This window comes from Oryzias latipes, chromosome 9 (assembly GCF_053564925.1).
Source record: "Oryzias latipes strain Hd-rR chromosome 9, Olatipes_Hd-rR_3.1".
In the NCBI taxonomy this organism is placed as follows: Eukaryota; Metazoa; Chordata; class Actinopteri; order Beloniformes; family Adrianichthyidae; genus Oryzias; species Oryzias latipes.
The window spans coordinates 26,000,876-26,016,374 of NC_136245.1; the positions used below are offsets into that span (position 1 = coordinate 26,000,876).

Here is a 15,499-nt window from a genome sequence, read left to right on the forward strand (position 1 = left end):
GTCAATAATTAGTGATTCCACCTGACTGCTCCAATACTGATCTTATTAAACAAAGCAGGTTATCAGCTTCACTCGACTGATTCACATTAGCTAGTTTCTTAGTCACAGTTTAATAAACTTTCCAGGAGATAATTACGATTGGCACAAGCCTGGAGAAAATGAATACACGCAAATGTCCCCCCCTTCAAAGTAATGTTTAGTTGCGGCTTTGTCTTCCTTTACACATAGCAGAATGAACACAATCAGTTCCTCTCACAGTGAGCTGTGTAGAAATTTAATTAAGAGAAGGGAAACATCTTTTATGCTGGATCAGTGCCCAGGGAAGGGGGGGGGGGGGGGGTCTGTACATCTGCATCTGCGTGAATTTATGTGTTTGTAAAACATGAAGAACTGCTCTTTTTCCATCGATTTTCTTTCACAGCGCACTTAGGACTCGTGTGGTGACAATCTAGTGTTTTGGAAATCAATACAATAACAGTTTGCTTTAATCAAGAATTGAGTTGCTGTGCATTACTTGTACATCTTTTGACGTTTTTGGTCAGCGAAGACACTTTTTCCACCTCAAATTTACTGACAAAAGCACTTATTTTAGAATCCTGTCTGCTGGTTCAAATATAGTCCCGCTGCTCCAAACAGAACATGATTATGTACATTCATTTTGTATGTACATGGAGCAGTGCGTCCACTCTTCACTTCATTTGTAATACCAGCAGATCGGGCTCTCGTGGGAGTTGTATTTGCCAGCATAGTCAGTGCATTGTTGCATTAATTATGATACACTGAAGAAAGCAATTTATGTCTTCTTCCGACTTTTTTGTTTCTTTCTTGGCTGTTGATTAAAAGCAAGTTAATGTCAAAAAGGAAGTAAATTTTCCTGTCTGTCACAGAAAAAGAGGTAAAGGACGGTCATGTATGTTTGGGAAAGGAAATGCACCATCTGTATCTGTATAGTTGACAGGAAGGCAGAAGCCCGCCGTTTTAGCAGCACAACTCTGTGCTCTTTTGTTTCTCACACAGCAGACAGACTCATAAACTGTTTATTAATTTGAAATCACAAAACTCTGTCAAAGCTGCATTTGAGCATTTTATGTGGTTCTGTTGGAAATGAGTCACAACTTTTTATTTCTCCCTTGCTCCCATGCTGAATTATAGATGAATCAAGCTTGAAGCAAATTTAAGATGCATGGCCTGTTTTAAACTTCCTAGCACCCATTTCCTCCCCTCTGTCCATTATGTTCCTGTAATTGATCACCTTTATGTACCATTACTGAGATAGATTTAGAAAAGGAACAAATTTTTGTTTTATCAGAAAAAGGAAAAAATTAAGTACTTTATGAATCCCTTATTGTTACATCTATATATATATTCATATAGAATGTGTAGAAGCGTGAGTATTTTCTGTGTTACTTGGACCAGAATGGAAAAGATGACAGGTGAAACTTTGAAGATCTTGCAGAACAAATCAAAAGATGACAAAAAAAAAGCTTCAACATTGCAAAAAAAAATTTCAATACAACGTTGTGAAAAAGACAGTACTGCACCAGCTCCGTCCTACCTCTGTCCCCATTGAAATGATAATTCAGGCAGCCCTTTTAAGTTATCAGATCTTTGTCCAGCCAATGTAAAGCCAATTTCAAAAGCGGGTCGGTTACATTCACTGGGGACACCATTTTTCAGAGGAACACTGAGTTGTTCTACATCTAATCTATGATTCTTTGTTATCATGGCGTCCCAATGAATTATTCAGCATTGATTATGCCACATATGGCTCCAGTCAGAAGTACAGTTGACTGAACAATGTGGATTTATTAATTCAGCCTCCAGACAAAAGCGTCAGATCGAATTAACACATTTTAATAATGAAGCGGCAATTATAAAACAAGCCAGACAGTTTTAGCATTTTTATGTCTTGAAGAAAGTTTTACCTGACTAACAATAGAGTTCAAATGAGCAACTTTTCTTGTTTTCGAACAAGAAAAGCAAAAAAAATGAATAACTAGCGCACACACGCTAATGTTGATGGAGATCAGTCAAAGTACAGACATGCCCCCATTGCTGCAGTCACATCACTTAAAATCAAAGTGCGTTGGCTCAAAGATGAGATGAAGACAGACACAGAGGATCAGCAGAGCAGAAACCCGCTCCATACAGTGAAGGAAACGGCTCTTAGAGTCTCTCTATGATCATGTACAGCAGGATAAGAAGCTAAATCTGAACCATTTCACATTTGTGGATAATACAAAGGCAGAATATTTTGAGTCTGCAGGACATGATTTTATCTAGAATCGGCTAGAGAACCAACTTGAGAACTGAAAGAATCTTCTCTAAAACAGGGCAGATCATTGCTGACTGAAGAAACAAGATCAGCTTCACAGGGCTGAGACACTTAGTATTTTTAAACCTTTACCATGATCAATTTAGACATTTTTGTTTTTTATTTTCTGTTTATTTTTCTACATCTTAATTTAAATTTTGTGTTGTGGTTGCTGTGTTTTCTGTTGTTTCACTTTAACTTACGGTTGTTTAAAAGGAAAAGCCTAAACATTTATAAAAAGCTGAATTGTAAATAGTTGTTTTTTAGATTTTAGCATTTACTGTTTACATTGTATCTGGAGTGAATAAATACAAGCATATCCATATGATAATCATTCATAAAGAAAAAAAAAACATTTTACATTAGTTATTCATTTTGTACATAGTTTTATATTGTTGTTGATAATAAATTAATTTAAGCAATGATTAACCAAAAGAGCCGCTTAGGAACCAAAAGAGTCGGTTCTAGCCCCCTGCCCCCTCCAGTCAGAATGACTTTTTTTGCGGTTGAGAAGGACCATACTGCTGAAGGCATTTAAATAATAGGTTGTGTTTTTAAAAGACTGGCTTAGTCTCAGATTTTAAGGATATGAATGTACCTTCAAAGATTTTTTCCACATCTCAATTTAAGCAGTGCATGGACCACATGTGTTGTGAGTTATTTTTGTGTGCTTTCTAAATAAATGATGAATAAATCAAACTAATGTTGAGGTTGAGGTAATTCACCATACCAATATACATTTTCAAATGGGGGGGGGGGGGGGGGGATTCCTTTATTTTCCTTCACTTTTTGTCTTCTTTTGTCTCCCTCATCCACTAAAAAGGCAAGGAAGAGTCATCACCTATGCTAGTAACACTCATGCAACAGTCACAATAATGACTAGATATTGATATTATTCTGGTTTTGTAACACATTTTGGTTTTTACTGGGATCTGACAATAACTGATGCAAATCTGGCCTGTGAACAAAAAAAAAATTGACTTTAAGCAAGCATCTTCCTAATCTGCTGATCTGCTGCCGTGCTTTTAATTTCCCTTTGATGGTCATCGTTTCTGCCTCTCCTCATCTAATACTCATTTTGTTGTTTTGTAACAACCCTGTAATTACAAGGAAAATGTCAGTCACCTAAATAACATGAATTTTCAACTTCCTCTTGATATTAACATTGATGTTATAATTATATTTTTCCTAATATTAAATATTGATCTAGCTTGACAGTTATTTCTATAGTGACATGTAACATTTTGCATAATTTACTCCACAAATATTCACCACAAAATAATTCAAATTTGATCTAAATTGAGTTTCTTTTATAATTTTCCATTTTATTCAGCTTTAAGCGGACAACAAAATCCTGCTGAAGGTAAATTTGTACATACGTGTTTACATTTTTGGCTGCATTTTGTCTTTTCTCATCTAGAGTAATTTATGATCCCCCACTAGCATGGCTATAACCAACTAACCAAAGAGTTTTAGCACACCAGAATTGATTCAGATAAACCTAAATCATAACTTTTTGACTTATTAAGTGAAATCCTATCAATTAAAGAAAAACCTATAAATGCTTAGCTCCAAATTAAAGCATCATTGGTGTAAATATTGTTCATTCTTCATGTATTTTACCCTTGCAAAGATGGAAAACATATATATTTTCAACCTCTAAAGTGAATGTAGGACAGTGTCCATTTTTTAAATAGTTTAGTTGATTCAGTTCTTTTATTGGTGTGGTTTGTGTACAGTTTAGCTGATAAAATGTATTTTTAATGACCAAAAGAGCATATGAGGGCATGAACACATGCAGTATCGATCAAAATCGTAAAAAAGGAAAAAGGGGTTAAAAATAGGCATGCACTGCCTTCAGCCAACGTCTTTCATTACTTGGTATAGAGTATGAATAGTTTATAGTTGAGTAAACGTAGACATGCAAATAGATGTGCTCGTAAATTCTTGCTGAAATATTCGGAACATGACCTAAAATGCCAGTAAGAATTGCCATTTCACAATTCTTGGAGTGGCTTGTCTTGCAGTTTAAGAGATTAAAAAAACTGCAAAACAGTATCTGCAGCTTTAACAGCCAGTTTCTCAAGGTAAAATACTGAAAAGCCTTTTCCTTGATTAAAGGTGCACTTTACAGATATTTGCTAATCATTATGAGCCAATAACTAGTCAAAATACTCCAATCAGCTGTCACTGAGAGCGCCACAACATCTTGTCTAGTGATGGGAGCACTTGAGTTTAGAATCACATCCGACGATTGATTAAACACATTAAAAAATAAACACTTAAGTATGATTTTGTATATGTCAACAATAAAACCTTGTCATCCGTGAACAGATTTATATTTACTTTCTTTGTTTGAACCAGACCTGTGACTTTAACTTGATGTTTGTGTGCATTATATGAAAATGTATTGAAAGGAAAAAATCACCCCTGAAAGCATGTAATTCAAAAAGTTATTCAAAAGGTTGGGTACCTGACAGGATATTTACTGGATAAAGATTCTGCATTTTTAAAATATTCATATTTCACATTTTAAATGTGTGGCAGCAGAAGCTTAGAGTTTGTGATACTATTAGTGCCGCAGAACGTGATTTAAAAAATAAGGAAGGAGCATCATAAATGTGTGCAATTTATACACAGTAATTCACAACGCGCAGCCTTTTATTCCTGTGAAATTCAGTTAAGCTTGTCACAAGCTATAATTCCGAAAAACAGCGTCTTTTTAAATATAAATTACTTTGACATACAGTTTTTTATTCAGCTATTTTGAGCTAAATTACAATGGTTGTTAGAGCGCAATATAATAATAAAACGTGACTCCTGCTAAAGCAGACAGTTCAATTATTATGATAATTTTTTACATCAAAATACAGTTTTTCAGGATTATCCCCTAACACGTGCTAACCTTTCAGCTTGACACACAAAACAGTGAGAAATCTACAATTTAAATTCCAAATTCATGTTCATTAGCACCAAAATCCTGACTACTTTACAGATGAATTTGCTGAATGCTTAGCTTTACTGAGTTTTTGTACATTACCTTTCTGATGTAAAATGACTTTTAAAGTATTTATTGTTTATGATGTTAAAATAAAAAAGTTATTTGCTTCTTCCAATACAACAAGTAAAGAAACAACGGTGTCTTTAAAATAAAAATGAAATACTGGCTTTTCTGGCAAAATTATATTTCTGTTGCCATAAATTTCTCTCATGAGAAAAAAACATAAAGCATTATACCTACAGCCTACATGAAAGTGTATTTTTTACTTCCATTTTTTTCTCAGGCTGACAACCATAAAGCAAACTTCCTCCACCTTTTTAAAGAATTATTACTTCTTTTGTTTTTATTCAATCATCCACCAGGTACAGGTTTTTGCCTTTCTGAAGTGTAAGGTCTTGTTTCCATCCACAAAGTAGCAATCAAGGAACCACTTGTCCTCTGGGGTAACTTTTTGACAGACTTCTTTTGGCAAGACTCTGGCTGATGGAACCCAGCATTTTTGATTTGTAAAAAGTCAATACCTGTGATGGCAAAGCTTTATCTCCAATGAACTTGAGCCTCCGTGTATTGATTTTTTCTTGGAGTGGTGACTTTTGTTTGACTGTACTGATTTGCAAAGAGCTACAGTCACCTTTAAAGTGGTGCGGTGGTTCAGAGCTCACAAAAAAGTCCTGCTGCCCTTTAAAATCTGACTTTTAAAACTTCATCTAAACACAGATTATTTTCAGGTACAATCTTGGTGGTTTTGTTTTCCCACATTTGTGTTGAAAAGCAGAAAACTGTTTCCACATAGTAAAGCTAAAAAAAAAATAGTATTTTTCAGCAACATCCCCTTACAAAAATCAATAGCAGCCCTGGCAAAAATTCAGGCTGTTGTCATTTTTTTGTGTCAAGTATTGATAAATGCATGCTGTGCTAATCCACCAAGCCATGCCAATTCATAAATCCACTAGAACAGTTACCCAAAACCAATTTTTCTATGCAAAGTCATTCAAATCTTCCTACCTGCTAGTGTCAGCGGAGGTGATGGCGATAAGTGGCGGCGTGCGTAATGGTAGTGTTGTAGGTCGTGGTGGAGCCGTGACTGCATCAGCTTCAGGCTTACGGTCACAATAATACTGCTCTGCCTGCCTAAAGGCCAAAGGAGGCAACTGGACCGTCCGGCAAGAAAGCCTTCGCACCATGAAGGGCTCCATGCAGGTGATTGTCTCTGGCTCTGGGGAGTCATCAGACACCTGGAAAAAAAAAAGTAAAATGGATTCACAAATCAAGACACACGTGGTCAACATTTCAACACAGAAGGCGTTCAATGTTTATCCTGTTCAAGCAAACAGTCCCATAAAGATCTGAGAAAAGTTGCTAAAAATTATTGACAGAAATTTATGTTTTAGGGTCATTAAAAGGAATCTCAGAGGAAAGTGCATGGGCAGTACAGAACTTTTTATCACATCTTTCCAACATAGGAGTCACTCTCAAACTGCCGCTGTATTCATCGGCTCTTGAGTTACCAACAGGGGAATAGGTTGCTAAAGCTTCAACCATCCTGCTCTTCTGTTGTGGAGGAGCAAAAGCAGCCCTCCATCTGGACCTCATGTACAGACTTCAGAAAGACACAGAACTTTCTTTTCCTCACTTTGATCTCTTAAATCTCCATGCACCAATACATCAGGGAGAAATATTGGGAAGGAACTCAAAATGAAAGTGTGGACATGCAGCCAAGTGTAATTTAAACTAGTTTATTAAAAAAAAAACAGAAGAAAATGATAGATGGAAAAGACAGAAAAGTGTAAAAAAAAATGCACAATAATGAGATTATTTGGAAAAGTGATCCAGTCTGTAGGTTGGAGTGAGGACAGCAGATCAGAGGGGAGACACCAACCCCCATTGACAAGCCCAAGCAGGCTCAATACATCTGACATTGATGGAAAATCACCACCAGGAGCACCTTCAGTTAACTACCAAGATTAGGTGAAGGGCCTTCTGAAAGTATGAGTGTAGTACTATATACAGTCCCTATTTACAACCATTAATAAAACCTATAAACGGCTTCAGAGACCAATTTGCACATCCTTGAAATGCTTTACTATAAGAGAAATACCACACATAGGAAGCAGCACCATGAAAATATGAGACTGGAAACAAAGATTAAACCACCAGAAGTCAGCTGGAAATACAGACAGGTGTGATGATAAAAGATAGACAACCAACTGTCAATACCATCAAGCAAAAACCTAGTCCTCCGCTGACTAAAGAGAGAGGCCAGCTGTTGGTCACTGGACTGTACAGGCAGGGAGACATGAAAATAAAACCACCAATACTGGACAATGGGATAAATATGGGATAAAGAAACATCACATAAAAGCAATGCTCAGTGGTTCTGGAAGCTAATTGCACTACATTAACGCACAACTGACAAAAAGAAATAAAACCTAATTGTTAAAAATGTTAAAAATGAAACAAAAGAAGTAACCGCACGACGTCCCATGTTTCCTACCTATTCTGAAATCTCATTTTCATTTTTTAACTTTTATTTTGGTCTCTGAGCTTTTAACGTAAATCCTCCTTGTTCCGGCACTGTACGAAGTCACCATATTTGTCCTTTTCTTCTCATTGGCCTTGTCGATCCAGCAGCATATCTGGAACGTTACTTTCGCAAATTATTTTTGAATGCCGAAACATTTCATTTTTATTTTGTTTCCTTTTTTAGGAATTGTGTTTTGGTTTTTGGAATTTTGTTTTGATTTCTAAAATGTAATGTTTTTTTATTATTTGTAATTTTCTTTTGTCATTGCAATCTGTAATATGCTTCTGCATTGAGTGATTTGTTAGTGTGATTTGCACACTGTACTGTCCAGAAACCTGGAATCAACTAAGACAGCACACACCCTCAATCTCCCAGGTCAATGGTAGAGAACCCAAACTTGATGGGAATCAGAGTGCTTACATGGTGAAAGGGAATTTTCTGTTAAGCAAATCTTTTTAAAATCCTCAAAGTGCAGCAACCAACGCCCTTAAATTTTGGTTATAAACTATCAATGAACTGAGACATTAAGATAAACCAACTGAAGCAGGTGTAAACATGACAACAGCACGGGGATATGAAAAAAAAAGTTAAAAATTCCACAGAAAAATTTCAGCAAATGCAATTGTTGCAGTTCCTTGCTTATTTTATGTAATTGTATTGATGTAAAATTGTGCCTTTCTAAAAAAAATAACAGCAAGCAGACATGGTGAGTGACTAATTTATGTTGTTGTGCATTCAGTACTAAATTATGCAAAAATATCAGGGCGCCTGCAGATAATGTGCAAAAATAAAGACGTGATGGAGCTTACATTTATGATTCACTTTTTGGACTCGGCAAAAGATTCAAACAGAAAGTAACTCCCTTGAGAAAAAGAGGAAGTACAAATGACACTCGAGGTCAGAAGATGAGAATGAGTAAAGATTTTAAATGATAAGAGCTTTGGCCAAGAATTTTTTTTTGAAATTTGAGGAATGTACGTGCTTGAAATGAGGCCAAAGGGAGAGGCCAGAAAATCATTTTGTAACAGCAAGTTAACCAAGGAGGAATCAGGTGGTCAATTTTCAATCAAGGGGTTTTCAGAAATGCTGGTTTTGCTGCTGCAAAGCATTTCTTTTCAAATCAGCACTCAATGAACACACCCATTTCTGAAAATCTAAATCCTATAAAAAAAACAAATACTCACTAAATGCACTTTACTATAATAAATATGCAAATTTCTCTTTTCCCTCCTTTGTTTTAGTCTCTATGAAAGAAGTTTTTTTATTTTTTATTTTAATAATCACAAAGCACATTCAAGCCTTTCATGCCTTTTCGGAGGGACACTGTCTTTGGGGACATCCATACTAATCAGTTTTTTTTGTTCACTGAGTGATCCAAGACTGGGTGTGATTCAGGGCGCACTTGAAAACACTGGCACACATGTATGGATTGAGCCGTGGAGACAAGATGATGAATGAAAGCTGTTGCTGCAGCATTATTCTGGCTACAAAGCAGAGTTTTTGCTCGGCACGAATAACACAATTACCCGAAAGGATACCCTTTCACTGATCTAATCATCACCAGAAATGCTTTCTAACATTAATGAACACAGTTATTCTTGACTTGCAGGATCAACTAAACATGTTGACCATTTGTGATCTTTGCAGTCACAGCTGCATAATTTGTCTATCATAGTTTCTCTACAGCCCCTCCACAATCTCACATGCATTTTTGTAATAATTTTGGCAGAAAAAGCTGGAAGTTGCAGCTGTTTTTTCTAAAAGATGTAATAAAAGTTAATTTAAAAGATTTAAAAACTGTTTGATGCGTGTTCATTGTGGTTTCAAGACGTTTAGCAACGAAGATTCAATGTGCGCTGAGATGCTGTCACTTTAACCCAATGCATCATGGGAGATGTAGTGCAAACAGCCGCCAAACGCAGATAGACTCGCATCTCTGAGCTTCATGGTTTTGTTCACTTGTTCCACGGTCTGACACTGAATCCCATGGAAAGCTACACCGCTAAAGACGAGCTTTAGCTGGTATTTTTGTTAGAACTGAGCGACTTTATGAGCAGAATCAGAACAAGGAAGTGAAGACTTTAAGCACTTCTGATTGGTCAGACTGATGACGTGCGATTAAGCCTCTAAGAATGATTGGTGGAGACAGTTAAATGGGCGAGACTTTACCAAAAACGTTTGAAGGTACGGCTAAATCGCGGTACCGTCATTCTTATCAAAATGTATTTAATAGAATCAAATGAACACAAAGAAAAAAGTATTTTACGATCTTTCATCTTCCTAACTACTCAGTTTTTTATCAGGGCCTGTTTGGATGAACAAAGAGCTGATATCCTGGAGATGGTAAATGTTTTTAGATCAGTTAATGAAGGCAATTTCCCACGGCACACCTGACCATCTCCCACGGCACACTAATGTTCCGCAACACACTGGTTGAAAAACACAGCACTAAACCAAGAACAAAACGTGGAGTTTTCTCATTTTAAATTACCTGGAATTATTTGTATGCTTGTTTTAATTGCTGTTGGTGTTCCTTGCAATAAAAAAGGCTACCAGTGGAAGGTTTGGACGCACCTGACATTGTAACTCAAAAGACAAGTGTTTCCAAACTTTGGACTTGTGCTGCTTGTGCACCGTTCGTCTCGCTTGTGTCGTGACTGTTCGGCCTCTCCTGTACAGACGAGACAGCCCACCCCCTACCCGTCCACCCCTGCATGTATCAAGGTGCCAATCTTCATCCAGGAAATCACTGAGCCTTTCATTCCAACATGGTTACCTGAATTAGACGCATTGGTAGAGATGTTGGCTCAGAGAGAGGAGACAGCATGATTAACCATCACTTTTCAGCTGGCTGAAGGTAACGCAGGTGGATGACGGATCTAATGAGTCAGGGGGGTTCATTCTGTATGAATCTAGAACTCCTCTCTAGGTACACTGAAAGTCCACATAAAAAACTCATTGTACCAGCCTGCCAATCTTCTGTACCGGTACTCTGAGACATGGTGATGCTGTTATGTTTGTCCTTACCTTTTAGGTCCAATGAGTATTTCTGTGAGAGACTCGTATGATTACATTTAAGTTATGCTTTTCTGATAGTTTTAAAAAAACAACAACAACTTTAGATGTGATTAAAAGGTTAAGAAAATCTACGTTAAAAAAATAGAATACTATAACTTAATAGTGGCTTTGAAGGTAAAACAGAAAAATCTATGTATCCATCCATCCTTTATAACCGTTTCATCAGAGAGCCCGGAGCTTTTCACTGAGCTGCACGACGGATATATATTTGACAGATCTCCAGTAAATCACAGGGAGATGAGAAAATCAATCCAGGGAAAATTACTTGTGTAGAACAAAACACAGCATTGGAACACATGAGCGTGTTTGTATAATTGCCAACCATAATAATAAATCTCTCTGCCTCATATTGTGTAGATTACTGCTTGTGCAACCAAACAGCTCTGACTAAGCGTGCCAAAGACTCCTGGAGGAATTTAAGAACATAAAAAACAGAAAAATGATCAAAGCTGTTAAATGTATGTATTTTTGTCTGTTTTTCTGTTGTATTAAAAAAAAGCATCCATGATAATTGGTATGATGATAACTGGCACCACTTTAATATTGAGGTTAAGTTACAAAGTTACAAATATTGACAATTATGATCACAGTAAAATGGAACCTTTTCACTATTCAATTGTTTTATATATTTTCTTGTTCTTTCTTCTAAGTGCTTGTATGTGAAACATGACATTAGCATGCTTACAATGTTACTGATGTCACTATTAATCCTAGTATTCGATTTTGTACCATTCATACTCCTGTTTGTATTGCCTATATTGATGGTATTATTATTATAATTATTATATTGTACTAGAATTAATGGTCACAATAGTGTTTTTCATCATTTTCATTAATGCTAAACTAAAATACACCACAAATTGAGTCAATCACACTCAAATTCACACACTTAACTCTTTTTCACAAAGTTGTCATCCTGAATGCTAAGTTATTTCAAGTTGGTGTTGTGTTTGATCTTCATCTCTCTTTTTTGTTTGCAGATTTTGTCTCCAAAAAATTTTTTTTGATCAACAACTGACGATTGTTCTCAATTTGAAGTCACAATAAAAGTAATCAATTACCCTAAATTCACTTTAATTTATCAAAGTGATCCTTGTCTGTCACCAACTTTACTTCCAAAGATTATATTGTGAAAAACATGTGATAAATTGTTTTGTTCTGGTCTGGTGAAGTAAAAATAAATTAATAAAACAGTTTAAGAATTTTCCCACTCCAATCATCTTTAGAGCTATTGAAAAAAAAAGTTTTAGTGGTCTTTTAGTTGTGATTATGCCGGTTTTTGCAGCACCAAATTTGCGTTGTTTTCTAAGACAGTTTCTGCACATGGGCAGTAGTTCATTCACCGTCATCCATCTTCTTTACGTTCTCTCGCTAGATTACAGCCCCTCACACCCCCAACCTAACATCACAGGTGCAGCAAAAATGTCAATATTGGAGCTATCCAGCCGTAAAGTTTGGAGCAGAGCAGGGAGCTTTTGGCCCACCCAGCATATTTTCGTAGTCACAAATACACTGTTTTTTTCAAACAACACTTTTTATCTGCTCCCGATTTACAGCCATTTTGAATAAAGAAATAATCAGAAATACAAATTTAAGCTTAATTTTCTTTATATGTCCACCATCATCAGAATAATACCACAAAAACATGTTCAAAACACCCAAAAACACTGGTGAGGGTCCATAATGTGTCCGCAGCACAAAGCATTCTCTTTGAAAAAGTGAAGAGGAACAACTTTTGTCCTACTGGAAGAAGTTCAACTATTTTTTTTCCTTATAAAAGAGGTCACATAGTAAAAAAAATAGAATTTTATACATTTAATATCAATTAAAAAATACACACGTTTTTTTTTTTCTCCAGATCATTTCATCGCTGCTCCAATAACTGTCACTTGTGTGTGTGCTATCACTGTATTACGCCTGCAGGCTCTTCATCACTTCATTTTTTACTCACTTTGGCTAGCTCTGCTAATGCTGAAGTAGCTCTCAATAATGAGTGGAATCAGTGAAAGGTTAATTGTTGTGCTGTGACTTTCATATGCTCTCTTTGCACTTCACATGCCAATCTATTGCAGGTCAAGTAGAATTTTCACCTGTTCAAGTGTATCTGATCCATGTTACTTTTTTCCTGATTCATAGAGGAAAAATTGTAGCAGTTAACTAAACAGCATCATTTTTTATGGAAATAAGTTGAAAATACACCTTTTTAGGTTAGTGCTTGACTCAAGAAACCATAATTTTTCAGAACCATGGCCTCCAATGTGGGCGTACACATTTTCTTATCAGCAACTTTACACCTGAATGGAACTGCCCCACTGTACACTGAAGGTCCTGGTTTGATTAAGCCAGCAGAATTGCATCTCCAAAAAGCAGAGATGAAATTCTTTGGTCTGGCCCCTGAATGCATCTAGAAACTCTGTCTATAAAAGTTAGAAGCAGAACTGGTGACAAAGAGCATCCCTGCTGGGGTCCAATGTGCACCAGGAATTTGTTCCACTAACAAACCAGATTCTTGAAACTTACGTGGACAAGATGGGCAATTTCACATGAGTCTTTAAGCTTTCTGTGTACTAGTAGGTGTAGAACTGATGTGCTATTCCACAACCAGGACAAAAACCACAAGGTTCCTCCTGGATCAGAGGTTTGATCATTGGCCAAACTCTCCTCTTCAGTATTTGAGTAATGTGATCCCCCTGCAGTTCCAGAACACCCTCCAGTCACCCAAGACAGCCTCACAAAATCCAGAGACTTAAGGTATCGAAGAAGATATCATCTAGCCCTAGTGCCTCACCAACGAGGATTTTTAGGTATCTCTCTGGTTTCAACTTGAGTGATGAATTGACCTCATGCCTGGGGTGTCTTTGTAACACACAGTGACGGTCATCCTTGTGCTCAAACTGTGTTTTCTATGGAGAAACTGTGACTGTCACAGGAGTTAAATCATAATTGTTTTTACATTTTTAAAAAATAAAGATAACCTGGCCCATCTTTTTCTTAAACCAATCCTATATACTTGATAAAGTATTTCATCCAAATAATTTAGTTTTGTGCAAGAGTTGTAAAGAAAAATCTATCAAAAATGAATCATGGGCCCTTAGTGGGGAGGAAAATTCCTGGAAGAAAATGTGCAAAAGGCTGTGATAGTCGAATTATAGTTGAGAAAAGAAATGGCCTGGGGATACTTTTATATGCATATATTACACTTTGAAAAATGTCTTTAATTGATTCTATTAGGTGGGTGCAAAAGCTTGTAAAGTGGAACCTCACACTGTGCTTTAAAATATTATTTTTCAACAGAAACTGTAAAAAGGGGAAGCAATGATGATTTTAAAATTTTATTCAGAAATAGTTCATTCCATTTCCTGCAGGAGATGTGTCCATAGATCATAAAAGACTGTTGTAGAGCTTGCTAAAGCTTCTGAGTGCAGGCTGCTTATAGATATGTAGATTGGAAACTTAACTTTTACCACAACCAGCTCTTTTGATGAAGGCTTGAAGTTGATTGCGTTTTGATTTTACAGCTTTTTTTTGTGCTCATTCTGTCCCCTTCTTTCATGTCTTCTCCACAACTTTGAAAACAAGCGGCATCACATGAACCCTTTTTTTCTGTTCTAGCACAACAAATGGTAAGCATTCATGTTGACAGTAAAGCTCCATTTCTAAACTGCATCGGTGGGGATCAAACCCTCTTGCAGCGTTTTGAATAACTCCCTCCTGTGTGTGTGGCAGATGAATTCATTGATAGCAATTAAAACCGCAAACAAGAGAGCATTGATTTATTTATGAGCAGCTTTTATTTCTGTTTTTGTTTTTCCAGACCTTTTCAGATATTGATGGTGGACTGTAAATGCTGTAAAAAATCTGCGTAACACTTGATCCCTTTGTTTTGCTCTATTGTACTCATACTGATAGAGTGTTGCTCAATCCTCAGGATGCATGTTGTTTGAAAGAACTCTCACTTTTCTGTACCACTGTGCAGCTCAAACTGTCAACACCTTCCACAGAGGTAACTGTTGCAAGCAGGAAGGGATTTGTTCATTTTCCTCTTTGAAGCAAATGTATTCACCTTTTTTTGTTTTAGTGTTTAAAGGCTTCCGCTTTAATTTATTTTTGAAGACCAGAGTAAACGGTTTACAGTTTATGTAAGATTTTAAGGTGAAAGGTCAACTTTTACTCAAAAATTCTGCCTGAAGAAGCTTTCTTTGAGCCACTTCATGAATGTGTTGTCCTCATGAGATGCTGTAGGGATGGATTAAAAAATAGAAATGAAATAAGCTGATAGGCAGCCTGCAGCAGGTTCTGAGTGCCCAATCTTCCATCAGTGCCATCATTTATCTGTGTGATCTGAATTTTGCAATTGATTTTATGGGAGGATGAATTTTAAAAGGGTTCTGGAGGCAACCTACAGGTGATCAGAAGATGATGGATAACAAAAAAAAGGTTAGGAGGAAGCTTATCAAGTTTTCTTTTCATTTTTATAAAGAGGAGTAAAAAAAACATATAATGTGTATTTATCTCTGGAAAACAGATCAAATTGACGTGGATGCAGCCTTTTTGAGGTAGAAGCTTAAGTGTTAAGTGTTTC

General features: G+C 36.4%; 1 protein-coding gene across 2 annotated transcripts in view; it reads right to left on the reverse strand.

Moving 5' to 3' along the window:
- Window positions 1–15,499, reverse strand: part of pde4d (phosphodiesterase 4D, cAMP-specific) — a 180,949-nt gene that overhangs the window by 136,385 nt on the left and 29,065 nt on the right. For both annotated transcript variants that reach the window (XM_078953116.1, XM_020705821.3), the window contains exon 3: window positions 6,321–6,550. In XM_078953116.1, the coding sequence (XP_078809242.1) occupies window positions 6,321–6,550 (230 nt within the window). The remainder of the gene's footprint in view (window positions 1–6,320; window positions 6,551–15,499) is intronic.